Source organism: Aspergillus eucalypticola (genome assembly GCF_003184535.1).
Source record: "Aspergillus eucalypticola CBS 122712 chromosome Unknown BO83scaffold_17, whole genome shotgun sequence".
NCBI lineage: Eukaryota > Fungi > Ascomycota > Eurotiomycetes > Eurotiales > Aspergillaceae > Aspergillus > Aspergillus eucalypticola.
In genome coordinates, this window is record NW_020290291.1 from 147,696 (window position 1) to 166,008 (window position 18,313).

General features: G+C 51.7%; 5 protein-coding genes across 5 annotated transcripts; all 5 read left to right on the forward strand.

The window, feature by feature from the left end:
* The first annotated feature begins 127 nt into the window (after nucleotides 1-127).
* Nucleotides 128-6,102, forward strand: BO83DRAFT_379571 (transcriptional regulator SIN3). The gene is made up of 8 exons (XM_025531537.1): nucleotides 128-533; nucleotides 609-681; nucleotides 772-1,430; nucleotides 1,500-1,600; nucleotides 1,650-2,364; nucleotides 2,430-3,770; nucleotides 3,826-5,064; nucleotides 5,123-6,102. The coding sequence occupies exons 1-8, from the start codon at nucleotides 435-437 to the stop codon at nucleotides 5,744-5,746; spliced, it is 4,851 nt and encodes a 1,616-aa protein (XP_025386619.1). The 5' UTR covers nucleotides 128-434; the 3' UTR covers nucleotides 5,747-6,102.
* BO83DRAFT_62078 (uncharacterized protein) lies at nucleotides 5,861-6,410 on the forward strand. The gene has a single exon (XM_025537482.1). It carries the CDS (start codon nucleotides 5,968-5,970, stop codon nucleotides 6,268-6,270), a length of 303 nt encoding a protein of 100 aa, XP_025386620.1. The 5' UTR covers nucleotides 5,861-5,967; the 3' UTR covers nucleotides 6,271-6,410.
* An 894-nt stretch (nucleotides 6,411-7,304) lies between these two features.
* coaT (acetyl-CoA hydrolase ACH1) lies at nucleotides 7,305-9,069 on the forward strand (the record flags this gene model as incomplete). The annotated part of the gene is made up of 4 exons (XM_025527651.1): nucleotides 7,305-7,447; nucleotides 7,516-7,756; nucleotides 7,824-8,789; nucleotides 8,842-9,069. The coding sequence occupies 4 exons, from the start codon at nucleotides 7,305-7,307 to the stop codon at nucleotides 9,067-9,069; spliced, it is 1,578 nt and encodes a 525-aa protein (XP_025386621.1).
* Nucleotides 9,070-10,085: 1,016 nt separating this feature from the next.
* On the forward strand, nucleotides 10,086-11,258 carry BO83DRAFT_62105 (oxidoreductase, short chain dehydrogenase/reductase family). Its single transcript, XM_025537483.1, has one exon. The coding sequence runs from the start codon at nucleotides 10,238-10,240 to the stop codon at nucleotides 11,216-11,218; it is 981 nt and encodes a 326-aa protein (XP_025386622.1). The 5' UTR covers nucleotides 10,086-10,237; the 3' UTR covers nucleotides 11,219-11,258.
* A 4,018-nt stretch (nucleotides 11,259-15,276) lies between these two features.
* Nucleotides 15,277-17,885, forward strand: btgE (putative cell wall glucanase (Scw11)). Its single transcript, XM_025528589.1, has 2 exons — nucleotides 15,277-15,764; nucleotides 15,845-17,885. Exons 1-2 carry the CDS (start codon nucleotides 15,584-15,586, stop codon nucleotides 17,593-17,595), a joined length of 1,932 nt encoding a protein of 643 aa, XP_025386623.1. The 5' UTR covers nucleotides 15,277-15,583; the 3' UTR covers nucleotides 17,596-17,885.
* The last annotated feature ends 428 nt before the right edge of the window (nucleotides 17,886-18,313 follow it).

Consider the following 18,313-nt stretch of genomic DNA (forward strand, 5'->3'; position numbering starts at 1 on the left):
GGGGCGGCACTATTGACTGGAAAGGGGTTAGTGCCATCAAAGGCCTCTCCGCCTTCTGTCGGGAGACCATCCGTGATCGGTTGCGCGCAAACCATCATCACCTACTGGATCTGCTGCTTGCTGGCTCTTCACCTCTTTTTTTTTCGCTTTCTTATTCTTCCCTCTATCCCGGATCCTACTTATCGCTCCTGCTGATCGTCTTTTCGTGGCTTCCTGCGTCTTCTTGCCCGTCTGCTATTGGCAGAATCTCTAGCACAGTGATGTCGCTGTGAAATCCAGCTCGAGGAAGAGATACCCCAAGCCGTGTGTAGAGGAACCACCGTGCGAGACCCTCATCCGCAGGCTCACTACCTTCTTTCACCTTTGCCCTGCAGTTGCCTAGTGCTCTGAGCAGGTATCAGTACTGTCAACATTCTATTCATGTGCCACTGACCATGAACTCTTCTGGCAATGATAACTGGCACCCCGGTGGCCCGCCAGCGCACCCGGGGATGGATCAGATGAACCAAGGACCTCGTCCTCTGGGCTCCTTCAGGTATGTCACTACTGTCTCTAGCCACTTTTGCGTCTTTGTCAACAGCGATGACTGACTGGTGTCTCTTTCGCGATCTAGCCAAAACCCACCGCCTCAGCAAGGCCCGTCTTCGCAGCCCACGGGACCGGTTCTCCCCCCTCCAGCTGGTTAGGATTTTCACCTCCCTCCTGATTTGTCTCGCGATATGGCTTACAGAGCGTTTTCGGACGTTTGGCTGACCCCTGCGCTGCTGTTAGGTCCTTACCACCCTGCGAATCAACCTGGCGGACACTCTCTTCCCGGCCTGGCGGAGCTGAGCCAGGGCCATGCTGGTCCGCATCAGCCTCCCGCTTACGGCCAACACCCTGCGGCTCCTGGTCATAATGCTGGTCACTCGCTCCCGGGTATCGGACAAGCTATGCAACATCCCTCGCCCCAGTCCATCAACCGGGAACGCGAGCGAGACTCTAGAGAACGCGAGCTGATTGAGAGACAGCGCCAGGAGGAGATGGCCCACCACAGAGAGCGCGAGCAGCGCGAACGCGAACAGATTGAGAGACAGCAGCTGGAGCGACAACGTGAACAGCAGCACCACCCGGTCCAGAGCCACACAGGGTCTATCCCTATCCATCAGCCGGTGGCCTCGAAAGTGCCAAACTCCATTCACGGCCCCAATGGTCTGCTGTCAAATCTTGGGTCTAACCCGTCAAATGGCCCGCAAGGTTCGATGCCTACGCCGGGAGGGCCTGGTGGCATCTACGGCCCACAGATGCAGCATGGTGAGGGTACACCCAGGTCATACATGCAACATCCAGGTGGACCGCCCGGCCAACCCATGATGGGATTCAATGGCTCTGGCCCTCAGATTCCAAACAATGTGGCGGCACTTGCCCAGGGCCAGCAGCCAATCCTGAACGTGAGTTACAGCACGCCGCGTGGATCAGTGCTCCACATCACGAAGCCGTGGCTTACGATTCCGTCACAGGATGCACTTAGTTATCTAGATCAGGTGAAGGTTCGCTTTGTCGACCAACCTGATGTGTACAACCGATTCTTAGATATCATGAAAGACTTCAAGAGCCAAGCGTGAGCGTTATACCGCCGCGGGAATCGTGCCTGACTAACTTGACAGCAGGATCGATACACCCGGAGTCATCCAGCGCGTTTCTACTCTTTTCAATGGACACCCCGCTCTCATCCAAGGGTTCAACACGTTCTTGCCTCCTGGATATCGGATCGAGTGTGGCACAGAGGACAACCCAGACGCGATTCGAGTGACCACGCCCTCGGGGACCAATACCTTGAGTATGCCCCGTGCTAGACACTCTCTGGATTCTTCTGGCGAGCTTGGTCCATCTGGTGGCATGGGCCCTCACGGACGCGCTGAATACTATGACCAGTCTCGACCTGGGTGGCAACAGCCCCAGCCTCAGCAGCAGCAGCAGCAGCAGCAGCAGGGCAATCTTCCAGGATCATACTCTCCTGGGTCCCGCATGATGGGTCCTGGCATGTTTGGACAGCAAGGTGGTCAGGGTCAAGCTCAAGAGCATCACTTTGAATACCCTACCCAGCAAGAGCAACAAGCAGCAGCTGGAGCTGCCGCTATGGCTCATCAGCAGGATCAGCGAGGAGTTTCCCAGCTTCAAGGTGCTGCCTCTGCTGCTTCTGCGGGTCTCACGCGTCCATCTTTGTTGCAGGTGTCAGCAGCGTCTCAACAGGGTCCTAGTCTGACCCAGCCTATGAACAATTTGGCGGGCGTCGGCACCGGCATGCTGCAAGGCTCACAGGATTTGACCAAGCGTGGACCGGTGGAGTTCAACCATGCCATTAGTTATGTCAACAAGATAAAGGTGAGTACTAAACAAGCTATCCGTTATCTAGTTGCTAAGTCAGCTGACATTAAACTTCTTGATAGAACCGCTTTGCAAGTGCCCCTGAGATCTACAAGCAGTTCCTTGAAATACTACAGACCTATCAGCGTGAATCCAAGCCAATCGGGGATGTGTATGCCCAAGTTACCCAGCTCTTCAACACGGCCCCCGATTTGTTGGAAGACTTCAAGCAATTTCTTCCTGAATCTGCAGCCCATGCAAAGCAGCAGGCTGCAGCTCGTCAGGCCGAGGAAGCAGCTCCCATGAGCAATGTTCGCGGCGAGCCGAGCTATCCCAACGCCAATGCTCTTCCTTCTCAGACTCCGAACCGCGACGTCAAGATGCCCCCATTGGGCCAGTTCAATGTCAAGGACTCTGCGAAGGATGGCAAGAAACGTCGGAATGGGCCAGGCGCCCCATCTTCCATGGGTTCTTCAATGTCTGGTCCTTCGGCTGCGGATGCGGCACGCATGGGAGATATGCAGGCTAGGAACCCAGCTCTCCAAGCTGGTAATGCCAATAAGAGGGCTAAAGTTCATCATACGAAGCCTTCCCAGGCAGAAGTTCCTGCTGTTTCTCCCACCCTCGTACCTGCTTTGCCAGAACCGATTCAGCCGACTTTCTCCCTGACCCCTACTCAGGAAGAATTTGCTTTCTTTGACCGTGTCAAGAAGTACATCGGCAACAAGCAGACATTCAGCGAGTTCCTGAAGCTTTGCAATCTGTACTCCACCGACCTCATCGATCGGCATGTGCTTGTGAAAAGGGCGGCTAGTTACATTGGCTCCAACCCGGAGCTGATGGCTTGGTTCAAGCGCTTCATGCATGTCGACGAGCCAGAAGACAAGATCATTGATGTCAAAGCGAAACAAGACTCTGGACTTGTTAATTTGTCTCATTGCCGATCCCTCGGGCCCAGCTATCGTCTGTTGCCGAAGCGTGAGCGCCAGAAGCCTTGCAGTGGCCGTGATCAGCTGTGCTACAGTGTGCTTAATGATGAATGGGCTTCTCACCCCACGTGGGCGTCGGAAGATTCTGGATTCGTTGCCCACCGTAAGAACCAGTTTGAAGACGCCCTGCATCGCATTGAAGAGGACAGGCATGACTATGACCACCATATTGAGGCGTGCACGCGGACGATTCAGCTTATCGAGCCGATTGTGCAGCAATTCCTCGTTATGTCGGAAGCCGAGTGCGCCGCGTTCAAGCTTCCGCCTGGCCTTGGCGGACAGAGCGAGGCCATCTACCAGCGGGTGATCAAAAAGATCTACGACAGACAACGCGGGGAGAAGATCATCAAGGAGATGTTCGAGCGACCAACCCATGTTCTGCCCATCGTTCTTTTCCGTCTTAAGCAGAAGTGTGAGGAGTGGAAAGCGAGTCAGGTAAGACATAAGGCAAATTATTTGTTAATCTTGTGGATACTGACCTTGGCAATAGCGTGAATGGGATAAAATATGGCGCGAGCAGATGCAGAAGGCATACTGGCGTAGTTTGGATCACCAGGCGATTGCCAGCAAACAAGTTGACAAGAAGCTGTTCGTGGCGAAGCATATCCATACTGAAATCCAGAACAAGTTTGAGGAGAGCCGGAATTTGCGCAAGAGTGGGTATCAGACCGTCAAGCATCAGTTCGAGTTCACCTTTGATGATCCGGCTGTCATCATTGATGCCACGCATCTGCTACTTACTTTCATCGACCGTAACTCTGCTGGGTTTGGCGCCGACCCACAGAAGGTGATGACCTTCATCAAGGACTTTGTTCCCGTGTTCTTTGGCATGGACCGTGACACTTTTCACGTGTACATGAATGAACTCTCGAATGGCGCATCCCCGATAGATGAAGGTGACGATGAGAGTCTGGCCGCCGAGGAGTCTTCAACGCCGCGCAGTCGGAAGGGCATCAATGGCAAGAAGATCGACCTTCTCCGCGATGTTCTTGAGCGTCGTAGCGAGAAGGTACGCCGTGGTGACAAGGAAGGCAGTACGCCAGCCAGCCGCGATGGCACGCCAGATGCTGTTCTGGTCCCGTCGACTCCGATTCCCGATCCGACAGAGCCATTTGATGTGGCCGAGCTGAAGTGGATGGAGCACCCCGGGCAGGGTAACTTCAACCAACAGCGGGAGTACAACCTGAACGAGACGTATGAGAAGAAGGCCCACCACTTGTACGCCAACCTCAATATCTACTGCTTCTTCCGCACATTCGAGGTCCTGTACTCGCGGCTGCTGCGCATCAAGCTGCATGAAAAGGATGCTCATGATGATGTCCGTCGGGCGCTAGTGAGCAAACCGGCGCAGGAGCTCAACCTTATTGACAAGTACCCTACGGAGTTCTTCTACGACTGTGACCCCAAGGCGAACCTGTACCAGCAGATCGTGCGCATGTGCGAAGAGGTCATCAAAGGGGATATGGAGCCTTCTCACCTGGAAGAGACGCTTCGTCGCTATTACCTGCGGAGCGGATATCAATTGTACAACCTGGAGAAGATGTTTGCAGGGATATCCAAGTTTGCCGGGGCGATCTTCAACGGGGATTCGAAAGACCGCAGCTCGGATATTATGAACCTCTTCTTTAAGGAGCGGGACAAGGAGGAGACCACGCACAACCAGGAGATTCAGTACCGCAAGCAAGTGGAACGGTTGGTCAAGGACGGTGACATTTATCGCATTACTTACGTAAGTGTTTCTATCTTGGAGCTATTTCTAAACTGCTATCTAACACGAGTTGCCTTAGAACCCTACCACCAAGAAGACGACGCTGCAGCTGTTGACACCCGAGGATGCGACGTTGGAGAATGAGGAGCTGAGCCAAGAGGCGCGCTGGTCCTACTACGTCTCTGCGTACACGATGCGGGATCCGACCGAGGGTGTGCCGTTCTCCCAGATGCGCATGCCTTTCCTGAAGCGCAACCTGCCGGCCAAGCTGGAGCAGGAGGAGGAGTACAACCGCTACTACCGCCCGCTGGTGCACCAGGACGGATTGATTATCCGCATCTGTGCCAACAGCTATCACATTCTGTACGAGCCTGGCAGCTACGACTGGTGGTGGCGGCCGACGGCGCCGGCGGAGGAAGCGGCCGAGGAGGTAGCCAAGGAGGAGGCGGCAGTGAAGGAGCGACGCCGGGACCGGTTTACGGAGAAGTTTGTCAATAACCCGCACTGGGCGCATGGTCTCAGCAAGGATCAAGTGGACGAGTCGAACCAACGATTCCGGTCCTGGATCAAGGGCTCTGACGGAGAGGCAGCAGCAGCTGCTGCTGCTCCGGCGGAAGGCACCGAAACCGAGTCGAAGAACGACAAGGAAGATACGGAGATGGCTGATGTGGAGCAGTCTGCGGTGGAGTCGAAAGAGCATTGAACAGTGATTTCGCATAGAACAGCGCATGTCTGCAGCGTGCGGCCAAGTCAGCTTCTGCGGGGGATAGCTTGGGCCGGCGCGCCTCCACACTGCACCATGTGTATGACGAATACAGGGGACCTCCTCTCTACATAAACGGTACATAGTGTCTCTACGGTTGCACTAATTGGGAAATTTCTGCTTGTTGGAAAATCGAATCCGCCTGGTGGGATAGCGAGGAGATGCGACCGGTCTGGGGGTGGATTGGAGCGCACCTTGCGACCGGCAGGGGGAAAATTGTCTGGCGTGGGGGTCGGAAGGATTGTGATTCTGGGACGGGGTCAACTTTGGGATGTTTTCTTTTTTTTCTCTTATTCCTCCTATTTTTTTTTTTTTTTTTTTTTTTTCTTTTTTTGCTGCGATTTCAAATTCTTCTTCACTGTGTATGTGTAATTAGGACTATGGGAGTTGTTGATCAACCGATATTGAATGAATCGATTTGGATTGAAGTGGAGTGGACTGAGTCTAGACTAGTAGAGTATTGATATGAGGAGGGAGTTAGTAATGGGCGGAAGCTTGCTGGACACAGACGAGCAGAGAGACAGCAGCAACAGAGTAGCACCGATCAGATCAGCTTAGCTTCCGTGTGGCCGAACAGCAGATAACCGATACGGGCCGAGACTAGTCCGTCGGCACTTTCCTGGACGAAGCTCGGTGCTGTCTGCTTTTTCTTCAAGTGAAGCAGCACATTCCATCGCATTGGAATTGAGAGAGAGAGAGAGGAGTATATAATCGATATTGAATCATTCGCCCATGTCAATAGAATCATGATTTCCCCAGGGAGAACAAGACACGGTTGAGTTCAAGGTGACGTGGGAGAGGCAACGCTGGAAGAGGCAGAACTATGTTTGGCCGAGAGTTTGCCGGCGTGACGTCAGCATGAATGGAAAGGAAACCCTTGAAGATGCAGACCCCAAGAAGAAGAAATCAGTAGAAACCCACCTTCCACTGAGACAAGACACTGTCAGACCCATTCATCGCACTGTAGAAGAGGTTGCGACTCAGTTCCAGCACCATTGACCCTCCCTGCCCCAGAGGGACGTGGTCCAGCAGCTGGCAAGACCTTAAATACATCCAGCTGGATGCAGGCTGTCTAGACTACTCCGACCTTTCAGCATCGGAGTAATATACACCCTCCTGCATGCCCTTCCTGCAGCACTGGTCGATCGACAGCCACTCAGCATCCGGCTATCCCCCAGCAATCCCCCATAGTCCATGCGGGATCCATATAGTAGTCGCTCCTTATCCCCGAAGACGCGCTGCTCCTCGCATTCCGTCTAGACCGGGGTAGTGGAACGTGGCGGGGGTTCCGTACCGTATTTCTACCTCACCGTCACCCTCGTCTGCTTTCGTCTTGCTTTCTTTCCCCAGTTCTTTTTTCTCTCTCTCTCTCTTAATCTTCCTTTCATCCCCCTTTCTCTTCTCTCCACTCCTCATCTCTTCACCTCTCCCTCTCCCTCTCTATCTCTCTCCGGGACAAACTAGTCCTTCCCTCCTCATCTCCCTTCCTCCCCTCACAATGTCTGCTTCTGCCCTCTTAAGAAGCCGTGTTCGCCGGCCTTCCTATCTCAACCGGTTGGCCAAGGCTGAAGATCTCATCGACCTCTTCCCCAATGGATCGTATATCGGCTGGTCCGGATTCACGGGAGTTGGTTATCCCAAGTAGGTTGCTTCCCAATGTCCCCGCGTGGCAGCCACAGAGGCTAATCCAGATTGTTCCCGGTTCACAGGAAAGTTCCCACGGCGCTGGCCGACCACGTTGAGAAGAACAAGTTGGAGGGAAAACTAAAGTACACCCTGTTCGTCGGCGCCTCTTCCGGCGCGGAAACAGAAAACCGCTGGGCTAAATTGAACATGATCGACCGTCGGAGCCCTCACCAGGTCGGCAAGGAGATTGCCAAGGGTATCAACAATGGTCAGATCAACTTCTTCGACAAGCATCTGAGCATGTTTCCGTCGGATTTGGTTTATGTAAGTTTTCATCGGATGCTTCTTTCTGGGATGCTTTTAGTGGATAGCGACTAAATGGTGTTGGTAGGGTTGGTACACAATGAACAAGCCCAAGAACCGCTTGGATGTCGCGGTTATTGAGGCATCCGCTATCACGGAGGACGGTGGCATCATCCCCGGTGCTTCCGTCGGTGCTTCTCCGGAGCTGATCCAGATGGCCGATAAGATTATCATTGAAGTCAACACGGCTAGCCCGTCGTTTGAGGGTCTGCATGATATTGTCATGTCGGACAAGCCGCCCATGCGCAAGCCCTACCTGATCATGCAGCCTGAGGACCGTATCGGTACTCCTCACATCCCGGTCGACCCGGAGAAGGTCGTGGCCATTGTGGAGTCTGACTACCCCGATCAGACTCAGCCTAACGCCCCCGAGGATGAGGGCTCCCAGGCCATTGCCACCAACCTGATTGAGTTCCTGAAGCACGAGGTCAAGCACGGCCGTCTGCCTGAGAACCTGCTGCCCATCCAGTCCGGCATTGGAAACATTGCCAACGCGGTCATTGGCGGTCTGAGCAAGGGTGGTGCCGACTTCACCAACCTCAAGGTGTGGACGGAGGTGCTCCAGGATTCGTTCCTGGACCTGTTTGACAGTGGCAACCTAGACTTTGCCACGGCCACCTCCATCCGCTTCTCCCCTGAGGGCTTCAAGCGCTTCTACGACAACTGGGAGCGCTACGCCGGTAAGCTGCTCCTGCGCCCGCAGCAGGTGTCCAACTCGCCCGAAATTATCCGTCGCTTGGGCTGTATTGGTATGAACACTCCGGTGGAGGTTGATATCTATGCCCACGCCAACAGCACCTGTGTCATGGGCTCTCGCATGCTTAACGGACTGGGTGGATCGGCCGACTTCCTGCGCAGCTCCAAGTACAGTATCATGCACACTCCTAGTACCCGGCCCAGCAAGGTCGACCCCACCGGTGTCAGCTGCATTGTTCCCATGTGTACCCACGTTGACCAGACCGAGCACGATCTAGACGTGGTTGTGACTGAGCAGGTAGGATGATGATCTCCCCAGCTGCTTGTAATTCTTTTGCTAACAAACATAGGGTCTGGCCGACGTGCGTGGTCTTGCTCCTCGTGAGCGTGCCCGGGTGATCATCGACAAGTGCTCTCACCCCGACTACAAGCCTATCCTGCAGGACTACATGGACCGGGCTGAGTTTGAGTGTCTGAAGAAGGGTATGGGCCATGAGCCTCACCTGCTGTTCCAGGCGTTCAAGATGCACCAGAACTTGCAGGAGAAGGGCACGATGAAGATTGACAGCTGGGAGTAGACCAGGAGAGTAGAGATATATGAGTTATGTACAGAGGCGTGTTTGTCATAAGGTATCTATTTCTGCTGGCTTGGAGTAGAGTGTACAGTTTTCAAAATATTTATTTACAGGTATTCGATAGCTGAATAAGCTGAATAATAAGTGAGACTTCAAAGCAAGTGGCCCGTATGTTTAATACCGATGTCCCATTTACCTGCAAAATGGGTACATTTGAATACTGTCGACATCACTGAGAGCATAGCCAGTCATATACTACATTTTAGATAGCCAACGCCCTATATATATCATGTTATTCCTGAAACACAGTATTTTCTTTAATAACGTTAACCAGATATGTCTTGACTGCAGAGCAAAAAGTACTATCAAGACTACTAGTAGTGTTAAACCCTCACTGACTTTATTATCATCATAGATATTTCAAGGCAGCGTCGACATATATCACCATCGATATAATCCCACTCAAGGCTATAAGTATGCTTGTCAAACACTACCTGCTCCAAATGACTATCGACTGTTCAGGAAGAGATATTACAACCATATATACGGCCATCATATCAGCCACTAAATTTACAACTGTACGCATCAAATATACAGACTACTTCTATACTCCACTCCAACTCCCTTCCTCGTACTGAGGGGATGCTGCCTGAACAACTTGACATTGTCCAGATGTCCGATGTGACTCAAAGGCTGTTACTGGTATAGAGTAGTTGAGTCCTCTACACTGCACTAGTTATTATGTAGTAGCTGTCTTCGAACACAGAACTATATTTCGATAGTATTCTTCACCCCTAAATAACTACTAGCACACCATCGCACCAGCATACCCATGTAGCATACCACGTGGACTTCCAGACCATACACTACACAAGCCCAGCTGAATAGCACACCATCATACACATTAATAATGCAGCAATAATCTCCGACAGTTCTTATCTCCGCCCGAACCCAACCTTAACCCCATATCGGACTTAGCGGACATAACCAGAACCATGAGATGGTTCTATATACTACTCTTTCCAGTGCCCATACTATATAACAGTATCCATACTATATAACCAGAGCATACCCCTGCTATCCTACCTAATCCCCATCATCTACTATCCTAAAGTACCGAGTCCCAAACCAAACGAACCCCCCTCACAACCACAATATACATCTGCACACAATGTCCACCCCAAATCCAACCACAATGAACTTCATCTCCATCAACAAACTCACCAACACCCGTGTCCTCCTCATCGGGGGCACCTCCGGCATCGGCTTCGCCGTTGCCCGCGCCGCCCTCGAACACGGCGCCAGCATCATCCTGTCCAGTTCCAAGGCAGAAAAAGTTCAGTCGGCTATATCCCGTCTCCAACAACTCTACCCGGACCCATCCTTCACCTCCCGCATTACCGGGAAGGCATATGATCTGAGTGATCAATCTACCCTAGAAACAACTATCATCTCACTGCTTGACTACGCTACATCGCCTTCCATATTCCCCAATAATACCAATATCAATACCAATACCAATACCAATACAACCAGTACCACCGAAGGTGATGACAAGAAAAAAATCCTGCTCAACCACATCATCTACACCTCCGGCACGCGCCCCTCCCGCATCCCCATCTCCCCTACCACCACAACCCTCACACCACAATTCTACACGCAAAGCCAAACGCTCCGCGTCCTGGCACCCCTCATGCTCGGCAAATATGCAAAGTCCTACATGGTGGATGAACATACCTCGTCGATGACATTTACCTCTGGGGTATTGGCGTCGAAGCCCGTACCGGGGACGACATTGGGTGCGATGGCGGGGAGTGCCCTGGGCGGGTTGGTGAGGGGGTTGGCGGTGGAGTTGGCGCCGATAAGGGCGAATGTGGTGGCGCCGGGGGCGGTAGAGACGGAGATTTTTGATGAGTTGGGGGTGGAGGAGAGGAAGGCAGTTAAGGAGATGTTCAGAAAGGGGACGGTGTTGGGGAGGGTTGCGGAGCCGGGGGATGTGGCGGAGGCGTATGTTTGGTGTATGAAGGATGGGTTTGTGAGTGGGCAGTGGGTGGGGAGTGATGGGGGGCTTTGCTTAAGTCTGCGATGTAGATCTAGTACTAGATGTAGTAGTATACTACTCAGTTATGATGGGTTCTTGGGGGAGAGGTAGGGCTGGCTGTTGTGGTGCTTTTTGATATGTAGGGGTGGGATGTTACGGTGGTAGTTAATTGATATGCGCTGCTTTTTGACCTTGTCTTACGTTTTATAGTACTGTTTATATAGGCAGTATTAGTATGTATCTGGTCTACTGTAAGAGTTAGTTGAAATATTTCATCATACATGTTAGTAGTGCACATGCATAGTATATACCAAGTATATCATAACACAACTTCAATTCAGAGAAATAGTATAATCAATCTAACGCTAACAAACCCAAACACCAAACACAAACACAAACGAATCCATCATAACCATAACCCATTTTCATACCCCCCCCCCAATCATATCCATCAATACCATTTACTCAGTAGGAGGCTTATAAGACCCCCCAAGAAACCTACCTCACCGTCAGTCATTTATTAATAACCATCACAACCATCCCATAACAACCACACAATGAAATCATAGATAGTAAGTAGGGGATGGATGGATGGAACATACCGACTCAACAAACCCCCCAAAAACCCCTGACTTTCCGTATTACTTCTCTTCGCCCAGCCTGATTCCACATTATAGTTCTTGGTATCTTGGAGGCCGGCGAAGAGGCCGCGGCCTGCTGTGGGGTGCTGTATTGTTATTATTGTTTATTAGTATATGTGTGTGTGTGCAAGCAAAAGGAAGATAAGGATGTATGAAGAAGGGGGTGGGGATAGTATACGCACATGCTTAGGACGATTCTTCACCCATAGATCAGCTCCGAAGTCGTTTTGGAGGCGGGCAGATGATGTAGTAGTTGTTTGTTTCATTTTTTTCGAGTAGTTATTTATATGCTTGGTTGATCTTGAAGATGTGTAGTGATTCTCCTGGGTCCTTTGTAGACTTTATCAAAGTAGTGTGTGTGTGTGTGTGTGTATTTGTTTGTAATCCATTTGAAATAATCTCATCTGGTTGCATCTACTATATATACTTTACACACATCACCACATCCCCAAGCCCTACAGCAGTGGCAGCAATAGTATACGGCATCAATCGGAACCCAAACTACCGTCTACCATCCCAAACAAAGAAACAACATCGCACCATACTCCCCCTACAATAAAGTCAGGCATCTCTCCATCCGAATCACCTTACCCTCTATCAACTCCCCCTCGGGGTTGGTCGTATCCGGGGTAGAAGGCATCACGTGTGCAGTGCATGGGACTCGGATGATCCGAGCGATGGTATACCAGAGATATGGGTGACCAATTAGATATGCTCACTTTGTAAAATTCTTTCCTCGAAGGATGCAAATGTGGTTGTTGGTTGGGGTGGGTGGCATGATCCCGGTGTATACTAGTAACATGATCTGATGTGTTCCGACGTGTGGTGAGATGTGGCGCAGCAGTGCAGTGTAGTGGGTGGTACGATGTGGTTGATTTAGTGGACCACCTCAGTAAGTGAGTTGAGTACTGAGGTATTAGAATTGGTTGTTGAGGGGCAAGTAAGGTATTAAGGATTATTAAGGATTTAGGGATATATATAAAGGCCTGGGTTCCTTTTTTTTCTAAAGGGATTGTGTTGGTTGGATTTTATTCTGGGGGATGGTGATGGGTGATGGCATGGGGACTGTGTACCTTGCGACCGGTCGGTCGGCTTCAGCCATGTGGTTTCTCAACCATGAGTTGAGGTACAGGGTACGGAGGAGACTCATGTAGGGAATACCATTGACATTATTGCTGAGGAACTATAATTGTCCTGTCAGGCGTGTCAAATTTATACTTTGTAAGTCCTATAACAAGAATGTGAGGTTAGTTATGTGTGGGTGTCAAAACTGACACATTCCTCGGATCGGTCAGCCCAACTCAACACCCACTCACTACACCTCCATCCTCTACTTAGAGTATCTCGTAGCTACACAACCACTCACCCAATACTCTACTCATAAGCGAGCATCGGCAATATCCGAATCTTCCAGAACCCGTCAGTCAGCACTACAATAACACGAGTCATCGCCCCAGCTATATACCCTCGTCGTAATAGTATCAGGGTCCTCACCCCCAAATTCAGGGGTCAACAGCTACACCATCATGTCTCACACTCCAACGCGACTATTGAAAATTAGCCCAAATTCATCCAAGACAACACACACTCTCTAAAATTCAGCTCAGCCTTCCGAAATCAGCGCGCTCAACGACTTCGCTTTCTCTCTCTCTCTCTCTCAGATAGGCTCAAGCCAAGCCTGGTCAGGGGCAAATCGGTCCGCAGTGGAGGAGACTCTGCACTGACCGGTCGAGACCGGGCGGACGATGATCAATTTCTATTTTGTAGGGTTAATGGGTATTTATGAGCAGTTCGGTGTGTGTGTGTTTTTTTTAATGATATTATTTTTTTTTTTCCATGAGTTGTTTTAATAGTCAACAGTTTGGGTGTTCGTATCGTACTTATGTAGTACTTATGTAGTCGAGGGATCCTGAATCTGATCTGATCTGATCTGGGGTAAGTCGAAGTGATGGACAAGAGTGGTCAGGGGTCTGAGGCGTGAGCACGAGGGGTTGAGTGACTTTGGCCGCCACTGACAGACCCTGACTCGTGTGGAAGAGGGAATTTTTCATGACGGTTACTGTGTGTCGACTGTCGAGGTGAAGCCAAGAAGGCCAGGCCTCGTTTCGGTTCTCGGCATTGCTGGAGTGCCAGTGAGAGAGACATCTCCACAGAGAAAACACTTACTAGGAACACTCGAATGAAAATGAATTGATCTGATCGGCGTGGGTTGCTAGGACGGTGAGAGTGAAAGTCAAGTAACTCCAGATGGATCAGCGAATAAAAGATAGATAGTTAGCTTAAGTGAATCCATGGATTTATTGACAATTATTGACTAGGAGATGATGCGGAGGGAGTGAACCTTGCGCCGGGTGATAAAACTCAGTACAGTAATGTTGGATATTCTGATCATATTATTACTATGGATAGATCTCAGTAAGCCGACAGTAATTTCCAGGGGCAATGGCAATGGCAATGGCAATGGAATGGTAACCGGATAGGAGCCGAACGGTGGCTGTCAGACTCCAAAGTTACCCGGGGCTGTTTCTATTCTTATGAACTCGCCTCTTTCTGCTTCAGCCTTCTGACTGCTGCTTTTGCCTCTCTGCGTATCTGCATTGTTTCATCCAGCCTTTCAGACCCCGTACCTGAAATAACACTCTCCTATTAACCGTGCAGAGGCTGAACCCAACCATGGGTCGGTCTCTGGGCCATCCATTATTGCGCCCGACTTCTGCTCATTTCTGGCTCTGTTGCCCTTTGGTCGCTATTCCAGGTTGCGGTGGGTCCCCGGAAATTAAGGTGTTTGCTCTCATCCAATGATATACCGCAAAGTCAGACAGTGGAGGCAGCCACTGTACCCGATCGGGCAAAGCCACAACACCTCCTGCAGGCGGGGTGGATCCCTGACTTTCCCAGTGTTCCTTGCAGCTGCACAAAGCAGCCTCTGTTGCTGAATCTCATTTCACTTGTATGTTGTATTGTGTGGTTGTTACTCTGCTAGATGGTTGTGATTGCTTTGAATATTGTTGTACACTAATTAAATTTCTTATGCTATACATACAGGAATACGGAAGAACTACACGTCTCAACGATGGATTGTTCCCTGTCATCAGGAGACAGATGTGGTAAGAGGGGTGCCTACGTAGGAGTCCCCCGTATGGCAATAGAGTTTTCCTTCCACCATCGGAAAATCTTAATCCAAATCATATATGTCCGGGGTCAGTTTCTGTGTCGAGCAGGTCAGTAATGAGTTAAGTAGACATGTCGTTTGGCTCCTCTTCCACTCATCGACCCCAAAAAAAAATAGTAGCCAGACCCTGAATGTCAGGATTGCAGCTAACGGTCACCGTCACCGCATTGAGGGAATAGAACAAAAGATATTCTGAAACCCCCAAGAAGGGAATGGACGACGTGCAAACTAATCGACTCCACCAGGCTATCCGAGCCGTGCGGGCATCCAGTCCAATAGCGGCCAGTGGGTGCCTGGCATCCATCCATCCACCATCCATCCACTCCCGCCCCCTTTTGTTTGCTTGGGGGCTTTTCCCCTGCTGGGCCAGACTTGCCTCTTTTCCTTTTCCTTCTTCTTCTTCTTTTTCTCTCTCTCCCTCCCTCTTTTTTTTTGTTTTCCCTCTCGGGTTTGTTTTGCAGATCGTTTGTCTTTTTCTCCCTCACAGAGAAAGATATCAAAAAGAGGCCGGCGTGCCCTTTTCTCCCTCCCTTCCTCCCTCCCTCTCCCGCGTTCTCTTCTCACTCTGCAAACTTGACCACCGCTTCACTCTTTTAGCGGGCATTCATTGCGATTGAATTTGTTCCCGAACCCCTCTCCATTGATTTCACCCTTACCGTCAAGATGAAGGGTGCTTTCCTTGCCACTGCGGCTGCCCTCGCCGGTACCGCTCTGGCTGATGGCGGCGCTCACATGCGTCGTCACGGTCACGACTCTTTCCACCAGCGTCGTGCCGTTCAGGCTGAGCCCGAGGAGACTTGCGGCTGCACCACCGAGGTCATCACCGTCTGGGGAACCCCTACCCGTGAGTCAATCCTTATCCCCCGCATTCCAACATTCCAGTTGATGCGACTTGCGATGTGGACAATACACTGACCATCACAGTCGTGCCCGCTGCTGTCCCTACCACTGTGACTTCCGACGTCGTCACCACCCTCCACTCCACCAGCTACACCACCGTCACCGTTGTCGCTACCCCCAGCGAGTCGACTGCCCCTGCTGAGGCTGCTACCACTGCCGAGGGTGCTGGTGCTATTGGCGGTGCTGCTGGCACCGCTTCTCCCAGCGAGTCTACCCCTGCTGCTGGTGGTGCCACCGGTGCTGCTGCCGGTGCTGCTTCTGGCACTTCCTCCACCCCCGAGGGTGTCGCTGCCACCGGTGCTGCTGGCGGCAATGTCGGCCAGGTCTCTTCCTCCACCCCTGTCGCTGCTGCTACCACCTCCAGCCAGGCTGTCCCCACCCCGGAGACCACCACCTTCTCCTCGACTGGTGTCTACACTATCCCCGCGGCTACTGTGACCGTCTCCGACACCACTTCCGTCATTGCCGATACCACCACCTCCCTGGCTAGCGGTACCCAGACCTACGGTGGTGTCACCACTATCGTCGAGACCTCGACCACCGTCACCTGCCCCTATGCCACCGTCTCCCCCTCTGGCTCCACCGTTACCAGCATCATCCAGACCACCACCTACGTCTGCCCCGAGGCCGGTACCTACACCATTGCTCCCACCACCACCTACGTTCCCTCTAACACCGTTATGACCTACCCCACCGTCTCCACGGTCACCCCCGGCACCTACACCCACAGCGCTATCACTGTGACCGCCACCGTTACTGACTACACCTACACTTGTCCCTTCGCCAACGCCAACGAGCCCACTAGCACCCCTGCTGCCGCGACCACTAGCGCTGTTGTAGTGACCACCCCTGCTGCCGCTACCACTAGCGCTGTTGTGGTGACCACCTCGGCTCCTGCCACCACCACCACCGCTGCCGCTGTCACTTCCTCCGTTCAGTCTAGCACTGTGGCCAGCTCCAGCGCCGCCGCCAGCTCTGGCGTCAGCGCCAGCGGCAACAGCATGGGAATGACCTACACTCCCTACACCAACTCGGGTGGTTGCAAGTCCAAGGCCACCGTCGAGTCGGACATTGAGACCATTGCCAACAAGGGCTTCACCCACATCCGTCTCTACTCCACCGACTGCAGCACCCTCGAATACGTTGGAACCGCTGCCAGCAAGTACAGCCTCAAGCTGATCCTCGGTGTCTACATCTCCAGCACCGGCACCTCGGGTGCTCAGGACCAGGTCACTGCCATCACCGAGTGGGGTGAGTGGTCTATGGTTTCCCTCATCGTTGTCGGTAATGAGGCCATCTCCGACGGTTACACCACCGCCAGCGAGCTCGCCACCTTCATCACCTCCTGCAAGTCCAGCTTCGAGGCTGCCGGCTACACTGGCGAGATCACCACCACTGAGCCTGTCGACATCTGGCAGGAGTACGGCAGCAGCAACCTGTGCTCTGTCGTTGACGTCCTCGGTGCCAACATCCACCCCTTCTTCAACTCCGAGACCACCGCCGCCGAGGCCGGTACCTTCGCCGCCGAGGAGGTCGCCCTCCTGAAGAAGATCTGTACCGACATGGATGTCATCAACCTTGAGACTGGCTGGCCGAGCAAGGGTAACGCCAACGGTGCTGCCGTCCCCGGTACCACCGAGCAGGCCACCGCCATCAAGGGCATCCGCGAGTCCGTTGGAGAGCTGTCCGTCTTCTTCTCCTACGCCAACGACCTGTGGAAGGACCCCGGCGAGTTCGACGTTGAGCAGTACTGGGGTTGCATTGACCAGTTCTAAGCGAGTCCCGCTTGATTTGTCTATAGTTTCCTGAACAATTTTTTTTTCTTTTGCTTCCGATTTGCTTGGAGTTGTTTATAATCCTGTATCTGTCGTCCCGGGTACATTCATCACGACAGGACTTGGCTTATCTTTCCCTTCTCCGTACAGTTGAAACTTTCATATAGTAGATATATAAGCTTTGGTGTCTGTTTCATTTCTTCATATACTCTTATCTATGTGTCTAGTGACCGGGTTTGCGTCTCTGCTTTTCTTTGTTGTATAGGCTAATTCTAACGGCTTACGATGATACCTATGTAATTTGTAGACAGTATATTCATGGGACGCAACAGACTAATATTGACCAGGTCTTGAGTATAATCCAATCCTTAAATCAGCCAATTTCAATACCCCATAATTCGAAACCTACTCCGTCGTACATAAAGTAGGCCAAAATCCCACGAACTTAACAGACCGGAGCAGCACCAGAATTGGATCGTGACAGTCCTCTACCGATGAACCGAGGTGTGTATATACTATTAATCTGATATCTTTGGTATAATATCTTTCATAGTTGTCTCCCACAATATCATCATCCTCTCCTTCTTCTTTCTTACTATGATCCTTCACGGGTATAGGTTATCGCACAATTATGACACTCCTTGATGGTTTCATACCATACTCACAAGCTACCTACCCACTTACCTCCTCCTAAATATCCCCAATACAATCCTGAACA